General features: G+C 36.2%; 1 protein-coding gene across 1 annotated transcript in view; it reads right to left on the reverse strand.

Annotated features, from left to right (window-relative positions):
- Positions 1–1,289: 1,289 nt before the first annotated feature.
- Positions 1,290–15,358, reverse strand: part of ARIH1 (ariadne RBR E3 ubiquitin protein ligase 1) — a 107,600-nt gene continuing 93,531 nt past the window's right edge. Inside the window, exons 11-14 of the mRNA XM_063089214.1 lie at positions 13,533–13,590; positions 7,282–7,542; positions 5,759–5,871; positions 1,290–4,689 (exon numbers count right to left, since the gene is read on the reverse strand). Of these exons, the coding sequence (XP_062945284.1) occupies positions 4,605–4,689; positions 5,759–5,871; positions 7,282–7,542; positions 13,533–13,590 (517 nt within the window). The 3' untranslated portion in view covers positions 1,290–4,604. The remainder of the gene's footprint in view (positions 4,690–5,758; positions 5,872–7,281; positions 7,543–13,532; positions 13,591–15,358) is intronic.

Genomic DNA, 15,358 nt, shown 5'->3' on the forward strand with positions numbered 1-15,358 from the left:
GAGAGGCAAATTCTTTAAACCAGATATACACCAATTTTATCCCCAAGAAACATGAAAAACCTGAGGAGCCCACATATTTTACTGTTTCTGAAGAGCCAAGATTTTCCATAAGGCTCACTGTTTATCATCTTCCTGAAGCCTCAAAGGTCGTCTAGTTCCAAGGATAAATGCTGAGATCAAATAAAGGCTGTTCTGTACATTTCCAGTTATTAGTTCAAAAAACTAGGCCAACAACCGTAAATTACTTGGGCACTAATTACCAAATCAAATCATGCTCAACCATTTACTCTCAACTGTCACATGATAGGCTTTACATAAGGATTGACTGCCCTAGTCTGCAAGATGATAAGAGCTTACTCTTCTACCCATGGCTGGTTTCTAACAATTAGGCAAAACACAGGGCCACATTAGTTGCAAAACTCTGCAAAAACAAAGATCAGAGACAGTATATAGCAATCCTCTAACAGTAGCAACGACAGGCATTGATATAGTCTTTGATGTGGTTTAAAAGTACAACACTATAGTTAAGAACCACCTTTCCTGGTACTGAGTGCCAGGTCATTCTAAGACAAGAATAAGAAAATATGATACAAAGAGGTAGTATGATGTTATTTGAGCCCCAGATTTAAAAAACTGTGAAATCTTGGGGAAGTTACTTAACCTCACTGAGCCTCATTTTCCTCCTTTGTAAAGCAGAGCAGTTTCTACTCCACTTGTTTTACACGGTAATACAAGTATGTTAAAGTGCTTTGAAGATGAAAGTGATAAATGAAATCTCAAAATAACAGATCCAAATAATACTAAATTAAATTGTCCTAAAATCTGGACTTGGCTAGAATATCAATGACAAATATCTCCAACTTTGGGAACTTCAAGACAATTCTCCCTTCACCCCTATGCGAGATAGATATCAGCTTCTAAGATTGAGCTAAATGGGAGTGATGAGGAGTTTTGAAGTTAACTGAGAATGACTTAAAATATTTTATCTTAAAAAAACTGAAATTCAAAGACCTATTGAGCATCTAATATGTATCATGGTTACAACACAAACAGCATTCTAAATTCCATGTTGGAGACAGAGAAATTGGAAAGCTTTCAAAAAATGCACAGGCTTCATTAACCAAGTTAAGTGTTGGGGATGGTCTCATTCACAGTTCCCTGTAAAGAAACTGAACCAAATGTTCACATTTTACATTAAGTAGGAACAGTGAATAAGGCACATAATACAGGTGACTGTTAGCCACCTATAGCTCATCTTTTTAAACTATAAAAATAAACATAGTAACTAATGGAATAACAAAATAAAAGTTTATTTTATTAGAATTAGGAATGTTCTTTCCCTCTGGGCAACCTGAACAGTCCAGTTACAATGAAAATCTAAGAACAGTTATTTCCACAGCACAGGGTGCTCTATGCACAAAATTACAGGGTTAGGAGCATTTAATCAATTTATCGATCTGATTGTCTCACCAACCCGCCCCATCCCATCCCCCAAGTGCTCTATACCAGGATTTGTAGCTAAAAGAATTTGTTACATTAAGTCCTTTTCGCTCTTGTACTAAATTTCAGTTCCTAATCATGGCTGAACCACATATTACACTGCAGATTCAACCATTTCAAATCAAGTCAGGCAGTCTTGGCTCTGTCATACATGTGTGTATGTATACACATGTGTATTTAATATATTTATTTAAACACACATAAAACACATACAATCTGGGTTGCAGCAAATTACATAGAATTTAGAGTCTGATGATATTATATGCTACTCAATTTTACCACTGCAGTTTGTGTCCTGAGCTTTGGATCAAAATTTTATTGTAAATCATTGGAAGTCCATCTGCTGCTCAAAGAATTGTTCAAATGAAACATGCAATTTTCAAAAGACAATGTAACCAACCTCAAGAAGTCAGGGAGACCCTGGTGCTTACTGTGAATAGAGCCCTCTGATAGAAAGACTAGGGTGAAATAGGAAAACTGTCATAGAAAATGGCTTGCCTATACCAGCTGGGGGCACTCAAGCTACTAACAATGAAAGCAATTAACTGTGGGAATTCTGTCAAATATGGTGATAGCTGTTAAAAGCTTGGAAGTAGAAAAGGCCAGTTCATCTTGATCCATACAAATTAAGGAATGCACCCACAACTGCAATACCCTCACAGGCAGTAGGCCAATACTGCAACCAGAAAGCATCTCTAAAAAGCACTGTTCCTCAACGGGTGGGGGCTGATATTATGAAGTGCACACACTGTTTCTGGATACCTGTTGAAGGGGAGCATATAAAGAGGATTTATGACACCCAAACCTAGATACAGCAAAGTTAACTGGTAAGATTTTTTAAAAACACCACACATATACAAAGCATTTTAAGGGAGCCACATACATCTATATAGCAACTCTGGCTGCTTTTCAAAGTTACCAGGGAAAGGAACTTACTCAAGCTTTCTAAAAAAAATCTCCTTAGTTTCGATAAATGTCTTTTAAGATTGATGCAGTCATTTAAAGTAAAATAAAGTCAAATGGATGATGGGAAAAGGGGAGGAGAAGAGAATACGGAAGCAGACACTGAGTTCAGATCTGCACCTGAGGTGGCAAGTGAGGGAAGGAGAAAAGGTACAGGTAAAGTTGATCCTAAAGCGACAAGTGGCTTAAGGAAGCAGCATAATATACTCAGCAAACATTCACTGATTTTTTGATGGGAAAAGAATAGTTGCAAGTACATCTCATGTAACAACCTTTTCTAAAAGGAAAAGTAGGGTTGATTCAGCAAAGCCTAACTTAGGCAAAAGGCCAGAGGAAAGTGAACCTACTTCCCAATGGAGTAATAAGATGTACAACGCAAGAGCAGACAAAGCTGCCTCACAAATGGTAAACACTCCCTAGGCACAAGACATTAAAGGAAGACAAAGAGGTCCTCAGCCAAAACTGTTATTTAATATTTAGACCTCTTAATCTAGTTGCCTAGTTTACTCTGCACTCCTGTATAAAACTGACAGATTTAGGGATGCTGATCTGTTGAAAAACACCACAGCCAGAAGGGCCTAAACAGGTATACAGTTAATAAAACCACCACCATCCTTTACTTTTAACATAGCTCTTAGTAGAAATTTCATAAAAACTGACATTACAGCTAAAATGCATTATTAATTCTCCTATCTGCTGACAACAGAAAAGAAGCAAACTCAGTGATTTCCACTTAAATGCACTAGATGGGAATATCATTTTCTAGGGGTGTTCTCCTTCAAACTGAACCCACAGCAACACATACAAGCAATTTCAGTATCCACCATTTTAAGTTCACAATCTGAGACTAAGTGAATGGCTATTTATTTATGTTTAAAGCAAAAACATTCTATCTGACACCCTAATGTAGAGAAGGGGTGAGAGAGACGAGCCATAACTAAAATCTTAAAAGGCTCAAAGCAGCAATTAAGGGAAAACAAAAACAGAAAAGGAGATTTTGAAATGCTTCCTCTGGATGTGATAGGGAGCCTAGGAAGTCCACAGCTGTGTACATGACATGGGCACACAAGGGCTTGGGTAGAGGCATGAGGCCATGGAGGGGAACTAGGTTGAGGACAGGATCATTTATGAACTGCAGCAACAAAATTCCCTGTTGCAGCCCTTATCAGGCCACAGCATTTAGTGAGAGCTTGACCTCCTTGTCCCTGATCAAGAGCTGGGAATTCTAGGTGTGTGGCCCATGGCCAGCAGCAGACATATCAAAACCATAAAGGGCAAAGTAACCCCAGGAAAGGGAAATCAAAGAGCTCTAGTTAGGTCTTCCAGAGGTGCTAAACCAACACACCTTTTATCCCAACCCCAACCCTGGAAAGATAAAGCAAACTGAAAGAAAATGCACAGCAAATAGACATAATCTTGAAGATTTTTAAAGAATAAATATTTTTTTGTAATTAAACATTATGCAAACACGTGCCACGCTTGCTTTGTCCATGCATATGCGCTATATACAATTTTGAAAAATACTGTGTTGTCCTTTTGTTTTAAAAGTCATATACAAAGTTTTTTTGTTTTTTGTTGGTTTGTTTGTTTAATCCTCTTGCTGCCTACCCCCTTCCCAGTCCCAAGAATTTTCTTTACAAGAAACTAATCTTCATTCATTCATGACACTGGGGTATGAGAGAAAGAGTCAGTCTGTGTGTGTGGGTGTGTTTGTATGTGTAGGGGAGGAAGGGGAAGAGGTCCTTTACCAAAGTACAACAAAATGGCTCGTTTGGACATGAAAAGCAGTGTCAAGGAACTTTGAAATTTTAACTGTACTACACTCAGGAAAAGGAAAAAGAAAAAGAAAAAAGTCAGCTTTGAGAATGAAGCTACGTTACAAGTTAAGTTGGAGGGCTTTTAGTGTGTCTGTCACACTTTTGTTGGCGGCCTAGAATACTGTTGTACAATGGTTTATCTACCTTTTTTATTACAATATAATTTACTTAAACTTTCCGTTAACAAACAGAATTCTGGTACTACAGACCAGTGGTGTCAGAATAGGCTTAGTGCCTCCTTGTTTGTGTTTGTTTTGTTTGTTTTAATTGCATGAGCACTCTAGATGGTAAAGTTTTCAGAGTTCATTTTATGCAGGGCCATTCTCAGTCCTCAATGTACTCCCACAGATCTTTTTCATAGCCTTCATGCACATGCTGTAACAAAACCCTTCGTCGACTCTCACAGTATCTGTAATCAAAGAGAAAAAAAACTTGTCAGCCTCCAATAAAAAATTTTTTAAAAAGAGGCATTTGCTTTTTTTTTTTTTTTTTAAGACACCTCTATAGTTTATCCAGACTTGGAAGCAAGCAACTAATAGGCACATTTTCTGGTCTAGATGTACAGATACATCAAACTGCTCCTAATGTTAAAAGAGTATTTTTTGAAAGTCATGAATTAATTTTAGAGCAGTAAAGTATTACAAATTCTGATGAGCCTAAGAAATCATGATCCAATCCCGTAGTTCTACAGATAGGTAAAAAGTTTCAGATAGAAGTAATTTCATGGGTTATTTCATATCTATAAAATCTTTGTCAACTATAAAAATACTATAAACATGATGTAGCAGTTACAAGCTGGCTAAGGGAAGTGAAAATATTAGTCAGGACTAAACTCCAAGTCTTCCAAACTCCCAAAGTTTTCTAGTACTACTAAAAAGATTAGCATTTGCCAAGAGAACACGTCAGGGAAAAGAACTTCACGTTGAGAAATCAAACATTTTGCATCTTTAGCCTAAGAGGTGGCATATCTTGAAGTATGGTCTACCCCTTGAACAAAATAAATCTCCCATCAGAGATAAAAAATCTAATAAAAACTCTAAAAACAGAACTACCATATGATCCAGTAATCTCTCCCTGGGTATATACCTAGAGGAATTGAAATCAATTATGTAGCTCACTTGTCAAGCCATGAGATATGGGATTCCCAGGTTAAGATCAACATCTTATTCTCACCCTTCATTCTAATGGCCATTTTTTCCTTTTTAGACTCTTTCTTCCTCATAGCACAGCAATTAAAGAGTTAAAGATGGATAGAAACCGAATCAGCCAGAGAGATAAATGGCTGAATTCCTCCTCTATGCTTGACCACTACTATTTGCAATTCATTGCCCAATGGACAGAAGCAATCGGCAAGAAAAATGGCAGAAGCTCAGTTACTGGATAAAACTGATTCACTATCACTTAAATTCACCACTAAGGCATACCAGACCAACACTGGCAGAAACGTTTGCTGAAGAGTTATTGAAAAATAATCTTACCTGTACTTATCTTGTACTTTCTGCTTTATATCCTGCAGAGAATCTTGGGAAATATCTCGTTCAAGGTAGCCTGAAAGTACCTCTGTGGCATTCTCTAGATCTGCTTGGTTGTTCTGCAAAAAGAATATATAGTAAATTTTGACTTCAAAATAAAGCTAAAACATAAACCATTTTGGCTGCTTTGTTGACTACAAACTGCTCTCAACACTGACTCCATAATTTTCAGATGGGGGCCGAGCCCGTGGCGCACTCGGTAGCGTGCTGCGCTAGCAGCACGGCGACGCTCCCGCCGCGGGTTCGGATCCTATATAGGAATGGCCGGTGCACTCACTGGCTGAGTGCCGGTCACGAAAAAGACATAATTTTCAGATGGTTTAACAGCACCTTTAATGCTGTGTGTGGCTTTTATCTCTAACAACTTATTCTCTTTTCCAGAACAATTTTTAAAATGTTAAAACAGCTGAAGATTCACCCACTATCTTTGGAAGACTACTGAGGACAATTTGAAAGGACTTAAAAAGTATTTTCAAATTTTCTAGTTCTGAGAGCTGCTCTTGGCTAAAAACCCAAAGGGAAACTTGAGGAAAAAATAGAAATCTGTTTTTGCTAATATCTGCTAGCACCTGTTTCTGATAAGAGAACACTGTATAGAAGATTAAAATTTTGTTATTCTTTACTACTATGACTAGTTCTGTACATAGTACCCTTCTAAATTCCCATCTGCTAGTCTTATTGTCTAGTCATCTATAGACATCAATGTGTCTCGCATCATTCTTTTTCGGGGGGGTAAACCGATACAAGGACCAAACACCAGATCTAGGTGTTATCAGCACCACGCTCTATACTGAGCTAACCAGTCAGCCAACATGCACGAATTTTAAATGAAATTTTACTTGAAAAACTTTCATTGCTAAAAGCCCCCTTTTCAGTCAGTACTTCTCTACCAATGGTAAACAGCATATTAACTTCTAATACCATAGTTTTGCCCAAATAAAGGCTTTTACTGAGAACTTATAATGTGCCAGGTGCTATATAAGCAATTTACATAGAATGTCTCACTTAAACCTGATAACGTCTTAGAAAGGTAACATGCCCATTTTAAATAAGAGAAATAGGAGCTAGCCCGTTGGCTCAGTTGCTTAGAGCATGATGTTATAACACTAAGGCCAAGGGTTCATATATCCCTGTACCAGCCAGCTGCCAAGTAAATAAATAAATTAAATAAAATACACAAATGAGAGGTGAAGTAATTTGCTCCAAATCAACAGAGCTAAAAGTGATGAAGTCAAGATTAAAATCTAGGGCTGACCCCAGAGCCTGCATGGCCAAACCACATCACTTTGAATGTAGTTTAGGACAAAAAAAAAAAATCAAATTTTTAAAATTTTCCTAATAAATACTATGTTTACTCACATTTTCTGAATAGACAGGAAACTTTAAAACTCTATATATCTTATCTATGAAAAGCCCAGTTGTCCTATGACACAAGGTGTGCTTTCTCCCCACCCAGGAACTACTCCTACCTCAAAGATAATGGACTGGTTATTCTTTTTGAGGTAGAAAGCGAAGACATAAGTGTACATGAGTGTGGCACGACACTGGCAGAGGACATCAACTGCTTTCTTCAGGAACTGCACCTCAATCCAGGACATGTTGTGCTGTTGCATCTCCTCCATTTTCTGCTTCACCTGAGCATATAACTTGTGCTCAAAGCGTAGACTCTGCATGTGGTTCATATAGCGATTACAGTAGAACAGGTACCTCTGCAGGGCTGCCCTAGATCGCTGTTCCATTAAGAAAAATAAAGGTCATAAAACATTATAATTATAACACATATTACACACAAAAGCTGATATCAAATTAAAACCAAAATGAGATACCATTTCACACCTGTTGGAATGGCTTTTATCAGAAAGACGAAAGTTAAGTGTTGGCAAGGATGCAGAGAAAAGGAAACTCTTGTACATTGTGGGAATGTAAATTGGTACAGCCATTACGGAAAACAGTATGGAGGTTCCTTAAAAAACTAAAAATAGAACTACCATATGATCCAGTAATCTCTCCCTGGGTATATACCCAGAGGAATTGAAATCAATTATGTCAAAGGGATATCTGCACTCCCATGTTCATTTCAGCATTATTTATAATAGCAAACACACGGAATGAACCTAAGTGTCCATCAACAGATAACCATTATAACCATGGATTTAAAAAATATTATATACATAAACAATGGATTACTATTCAGCCTTAAAAAATAAGGAAATTCTGTCATTTGGGACAAATGAGTGAACCTGGAGAATACCATGCTAAGTGAAATAAGACAGGCACAAAAAGACAAATACCACATGATCTCACTTACATGTGAGATCTAAAAAAGTTGAACCTATAGACGCAGACAGTAGAATAATGGTTACCAGAGGCTGGGGGGGCAGGGTGGGGGTGGGGTAAGGTGTGGTGGTTGGGAGAGGGAATGGGGAATTGTTGATTAAAGGGTACAAAGTTCCAGATAGACAGGAGGAATAAGTTTTGAGATCTATTGCACAAAAGGGGTGACTACAGTCAATAATAATATACTGTATATTTCAAAATAACAAGAGTAAATTTCAAATGTCTCACCATAAAGAATAATAGGCAGGACAGGTGATGAATATGTTAATTAGCATGAATATGTTAATTAGCATGATATAATCATTCCACATTATATACATATATCAAAAAATCACATGTACCCCATAAGTGTATATATAGTTATGATTTAGCAATTAAAAATATTAATAATCAAAAAGCTCATATATTTAACTGATGAAAAAGTATAGTAATTTAGGCTAAAGTCAGGAACAGATACCTATTTTTGTTATTTAGTACTGTTTTCAATGTCCTATAACTGTACTTTCTAATACAGCAGTCACGAGCCAATGTAATTATTTAAATTTAAGTTAATTAAAATAAAAAATTCAGTTCCTCAGTGCTCAATAGTCATACGTGGTTAGTGGCTACCAAATTGGACAATGGTGATGAAGAATATTCCCATAATGACAAAAAAGTTCTACTACATAGCAGTATTCTGCTGTATGTAATAAGATGAAGCAGAAATATTTTTAAGTAGAAAACTATAGTCATCCAGACATATATAACTTCTAATATAATGCAATAGAAAGTATGCAGTAATCAATTAAGTGTTCTCTGTCCCTCTCCACCTGCTGCCCTCCACCCCAACCACTGAGTCTGAATTTGATCAAGTTTCTAGACTTAACCACCAGCTTCAGGAAATACAGGGACAGAAGAACTGTTAAATTCAGTGCAATCAGCAAAATCCATAATGTGGGAAATTCTACAGGACCAAATGACCTAGTTTCCACAACAAATAAATGGCAAGGAAAAAAAAGGAGGGGGGAAGACCTATAGATTAGAGGAGACTTAATAGATATCAATCAAATCCAACCTGTGGACCTGTATGAATCCTGATTTAAACCCATTTAAAAAGAAAACTTATGAACTGGGGACATTTGAGCACTAGATAGTTTATACTAACAAAGCACTGCTTTAAAATATATATGTATATATTTATATAAAAATATAATGGTGGTATCACAGTTCTATTAAGTGTCTGTCTTTTAGAAATATACAAAATATTACCAAAGAAAATATGATATCTAGTCTAGATATGTGATTATTATAACATTGCAAAAATAATTTACATAAGGCCTCTCCCATTAAACTATAAATCTCTAGAGGGGATGAATTTTTTAAAAAGTAGTCTTGGTATCTCCAGTACCCTATATTCAGAAAATGAATAATAAATGCTTGTTACATGCAAGCACTACCAAAGGCTTTCTTGTCACACATATTTATTTTCTTTTACTCTCACCTCTTCTTCCTCCCTCCATACTTTAAAAGGCTACGAATAACACAGACACTAGTTGACACTATGGTTGGTCTTGTGCTTAGAAACACTAATTCTTAACCACATAATTAGCCAATCACATGACCCACTATCACACAACACTAAAACACCTGAAAAACCCAACACAAACCATGTTATTTCAAGAGTCAGGAAGGTAGCAAACCAATGCTTACAAACTGGAAAATTATCAATATAAAAAGATAATATGTGGAAAATAATCTGCTTCACATTTTATCTTTCCAAAAAGCACTAATATTTTTAAGCCTGTAGCTATGGATTAAAAGTGTCCCCCAAAAGTTCATGAAATGGAAACATGATTCCCATTTTAACAGTATTAAGAGGGTGGGAAACCAATTACAGTATTTGAAAGGTTATTAGATTGTGAGGACTGTGCCCTCATGAATGGACTGACCCATTCGCAGAGTAACAGGCACAGTTCTGACAGCTTTAAAAGGAGAGCAAGTGAGAAGGTTAGCTCTCTTGCTCAGCTGATTCTTGCCATGTGACACCCCGGTCACCCCAGGACGCTGTAGAGAATTCCCACCAAGAAGGTCCTCACCAGATGTGTTCCCTGGACCTTGGAGTTCCCAGCCTCCAAACTGTAAGAAAAAATTTCACTTCCTTATAAATTGTCCAGTTTCAGGTATTCTATTATAAGCAACAGAAACAGACTAAAACACCTGTCAAATTCCCAAAATGGAATGGAGGACCTAAATTACAATACTGAAATATATAATGCTAGATGACTTGATTAAATCTGACCAATAATTCTAAAACAGCTTTTCACTAAAATTCAACATAAAAGATGAAAACTCATATGTCCCTGCAAATGAGACAAAATTTCTCACCAAATGCCAGATTCTGGAATGAGAAATAGAATCAGTTACCTGAAAACAAGACAAAACAAAAAAACCCCCAAATCCCCAAACCTGACTGCTGAGAACAGAAGTAGGCAAACTCTGGCCTGCAAGCAACTCCAGCTGTTGCCTGTTTTAATCCAGCTGCCTTCTGATTTTGTAAATAAAGTTTACTTAGAACACTGTCATACCCATTCATTTAGGTATATGACTGCTTTAGCATTACAAGGGCAGAGGCAGAGCTGAATAGTCACAACAGACCAAATAGCCTGTGCAAAGCTGAAAAAATTTATTATCTGGCCCTTCACAGAAAAAGTGTGCTGACTCCTAGTCTAGAAGATGAGAAGATTCAATGTCCACCACTGTTGGCACTGTGGCACAGTATGTTAAGTCAAAAACTTTCTACAACACAGGTATATCTTTCCAAGGCATTTAAAGTACTATCTAGATGTTTCTGGACTGTGTGCCAATCTACCAGTACTTTTTAAAGACAACTCCCAGAGCACGGGCGTAGAGAAAGTGGAGAAAGATGAGAAAGCCAGATGGGCATGCAATGAATGGTGTGCTTCATTCGGGGAGGTGTGGCTCTCACTAAATAAACAAATAAATAAAGTCAGTGATATGAAATCTTTCCCTGTACTCCCACTGGATCAAAAGATTCTAGTTTAGTCCAACAGATATGAACTAGAAAAATAAGACATTCTAGCATTTAAAATCAAACATTAGAAACTGGCTTAGAAGCTATGCACAATAACCACCTCCTTGTAGATCTCAGAAAGGGATTCTACCTGTACCCAAAGGAAGACAAGGTGAGGTCAAGAATAATTCACATACTTCCTCTGTTGGTAAATACCATACCTGGCTACATCTAGCTATGCTACTCTTCATTCAGGATTAGTAAAAACTAAAAGCCCACCATGGTAATTAGGAAAAATATAATGCAGCATAAGAGAAAAAGAACATTTCTCTGTGAACTTGAGAATTATTATCAAAATTAGAAGAAAATTTTAGAAAAATGTATGGCCTCTTTCTTCAGTAGGATTAAAGATGATCGTAATTGATCATCTTAAGTCACATGAGATCATCTTCAGATTGATCATCTTAAACAGAAGCACAAGGCCATAAGGAAGAAAAGGCTAAGATAAAGAAACTAACAAACAAAAAAACAGAAGGCTGGCAATAAGCTCACTTGAGAGACGTGGTGCTGGGAATACCAAGGTCAAAGGTTCAAATTCCATACAGGTTGGCCGCCAAAATTAAATAAATAAATAAAACTGAACTAATAAAGAATGCAATAGTAGAATCAAGTCCAAACAGGAGGTTGGAAAAATCATAAGTGTCACTTTAAAACTTTTGTACAAAAAATATATAGGGTGATGTATCTTAAATTGGAATGTAAAGACCACCACCATATGGGAGTGAGGAAACCAAATGACCTGATCTTAGCAGACCATGAAATTTTTAAATATCTGAAAGATTTTAAGTGTGCTTAAGTATCTGAAGATAATCTAAAGAAAAAAATACACAAACACTCTAGATCCTCTAAATGAACTCCTTATAACTGTGGACAAGAATTTAATTTCAGTTCTCACATTTGTTTAATAGCTAAAATTGGCATCAAATATTACTTAAGCTGTACAGGCTAATAAGAAAAATAAGTGATAAGAGAGTACATCAATAATAAATTCTGGGCAAACCAAATCATGACACACTGTAGGAATGAATATTTGCAATCACTGAAATATAGAAAACTGGCAGGAAAACAAGTTTATCACATGACACTTAGTAGTATAGTAATAATAAATTGAAAACTTCCCCCCATAGTAAACTATCAATAGTAATTTAATTTCAGCAAGTGACATATCTGCCAAATTAAATAAATGTTAACAAGTTTCACTGATGTTGCAGTTCTCTTGGCTTGGTTGTATAGTCACATAAGAGCATAAGAATTTACAGCTGGTCTTATGTTTAGACACATTTAAGTAATATAATGAATATAATTTAAATCAACATTGGAATTTGTAGAGATTTTTTTTCCCTTAAAAATTACCCAGATATTGTGGTATCCGTGAAACACTCATTTATAATTATAAAATATAATTTTCCAGTCTTTTAAAACAGAGAGACAGAATTTGTACTTCTAACAATATGACAGAGTATATATATACATATACATACATACACACACACACACACACACACATATATATATATATTCATTCTTTTGTATTTTTGGTATTTCTTATTAGAAATAAGTTTTAAAGAAATGTTAATAAGTAAAACAATAAGAAATAGGTGCAAACCATGTTTTGGATTGCATCCTGGCTAGGAAAACCATTTGAAAAGAGTACTTCTGGGACAACGGGATAATTTCAATACGGAATGGATTAATGTTAAGAAGTACTAAATTCCAGGGTTCTAAAATTATGATAGAATGACCAGACTGAAAGGAACTGAAAGAGCTGTAGAATCTAATCCACCCCAAGTGTTTGAATCCCTTCTGTAACAGTGGGTCATTTCTCTGTGCAGTAATAGGAAACTTTCCAGCTCCTGAGACAATTCATTCCAAATCAGCTTGCCTATAATCATTAGAACTTCTTGATGAACAATCAGGTTTAAAAAAAAATTTTTTTTAAATAGTGAGATATTGCCTATAAATAGCAGGAGGGCCATTTAACAAATGCTGTTTTCTATTCTCCTTGCTTGGTGCAGAGGGCAGGGAGGAGATCTTGAAACCAAGACTCTGCTGAACTAAAACCTGAAATCGTGCTATGTGACTAAATAATTAAAAGAAAGCAAACAAACTTAAAAATGTTCCTAAAAAGCATTTCAGATAAGATTCTTTTTTATAATATAAATGCAAATAGATATCCAATATTTACTGAGGTGTCTTTCCACAAATCTTTCAGAACTGAAAATTTCTGCTAAATTATTCCCTAACCAACTGTTCCCTAGTGAATATACAACATGCATTCCTATTCACCTCCTATCCTGTGTTAAATGTACTTACCTCCTGCGCATCTCTTGCTGCCTTTGCATCATCCTCATTATAGCGGTTACAGTTGTACCTTAAAGTAAATTAAGAGGATTCCATAAAGTCATAAATCAATGAAAAGGGAACAAATCACAGAATGTCAACTGGGATTTAGAGATTACCCAGGACCAACATTCTTTTTTACAATAGATAAACCAATATGTTTAAGTACCCAGAATTCTACTGTTACAATGATAGAATTACGAGGCTGAAAGGAACTGAAAGTGTTGTCAATTCTAATCCACACCCAGTGTTTGAATCCTCTCTATAACAGTGGATCAGTTCCCTATCCAGTAATAGGGAATTCCCCACCTCTTGAGGCAGTCCATTCCACATCAGCTCACCTATTATAATTAGAAAACACTGTCATTCTAGAACTTCCATTTACTGACTGTAGTTTGAACTTCTAACTCAATTTTTGAAGGAAAAAAAACCCATTTTATCTCCTAGGTCATGTTATTTAGGCCAAATATTCCCAATTTTCCAGAGTTACTCACCTTCTTACCTGCTCTTTTATGTATCAAAGAAAGCCTACCATGTAATAGACACTATGCTATATGCTTTACATGCTATTATAGTTTATGAGTCATTGAAAACTGGGGGGGGAAGGAGGAACATGCCCAGAGAAGCCAGCTCAGAGTAGAGATGAGTAAGACTGGCAATTCCCTTGTCCTGGTTCCTATACCTCTTTATGGGAACCTACACTATGGGAGCAGCTATTTACTGAGTGCTTACTAAATACCATGCCCTTGCTGAGTACTTTAAACGTACCTTCACATTTAACCCCCTCCAACACCTTATGAAATATGTATTACCATTCTCATTGAGCAGATGAAGAATTAGACTTAGAAAGCATAAGTAACATAGGTCACATAACCAGAGTTTCAAAGCTGGGAATGAAATTTATGCCTGTCTGCCAACTGAGGCTCATGCTCTTAATCAGTGTGTATACTGTTCACATGCTGTTGTCATGTCTGAGACTCTTTTAACAAGTGCTCTTTTCAGATTTACAGTAATTTTGAATTTAATTTAAATCTTGTCAAATAGGAGCCACTGTTCCAGCTGGTCAAGTTCTTCAGGACTTTATTTTATTTATTTATTTTGTGGCTGGTTAGTACAGGGATCCAAATCAGTGACCTTGGTGTTACCAGCACCACACTCTCCCAACTGAGTCTTCAGAATTTTAATAGTCAATATATATTCAATATCTCTCTTTGATATTACCCCAAAATACATGTAAGATTATTATATTAGTTCAAGCAAGCCATCAATAAAAACTGACCAGGAAAGCAGTATATATTTAATACATTAAAAAAGAAAAAAGATGAGGACAAAACCTTTCAGCAAGCCTTTAAAGCATTCCATAAGGAAGACACAAGTCCATTATCTCTACTTAAGAAATGGTCAATCAATTCCAAATATCCCTATCTAAATTTATTGCCTAGGCCACAAACTTCTCAGTCCACACTGAAATACCTTGCTGAAATCTTGAAAACACCCCTTAATCCATCATCCTAGTGATACCATTTGATCCTGGAATTTCACATAAGAGAAAATTTAAGTTATGTGGTTCACAGGAAGTTTGTGGAATCAATCACAAATTTTGGAAATTCCGGATTACGTTTTATCTGCTTCCAATGTTTGGTACTTCTCTATTTCCCATAATTACTCAGTAATAACCAGCAATGGCCCACTGATCTCATCTTCAAGTTTCTGATGTAACTCAGATATCAAGTGGACATTTATTATTAATTTCCCCCTAGCTTGGATTATAGTCCTCTTTCGGCAATAATTGTTCTACT

The sequence above is a fragment of the Cynocephalus volans genome, chromosome 3 (assembly GCF_027409185.1).
Source record: "Cynocephalus volans isolate mCynVol1 chromosome 3, mCynVol1.pri, whole genome shotgun sequence".
NCBI lineage: Eukaryota > Metazoa > Chordata > Mammalia > Dermoptera > Cynocephalidae > Cynocephalus > Cynocephalus volans.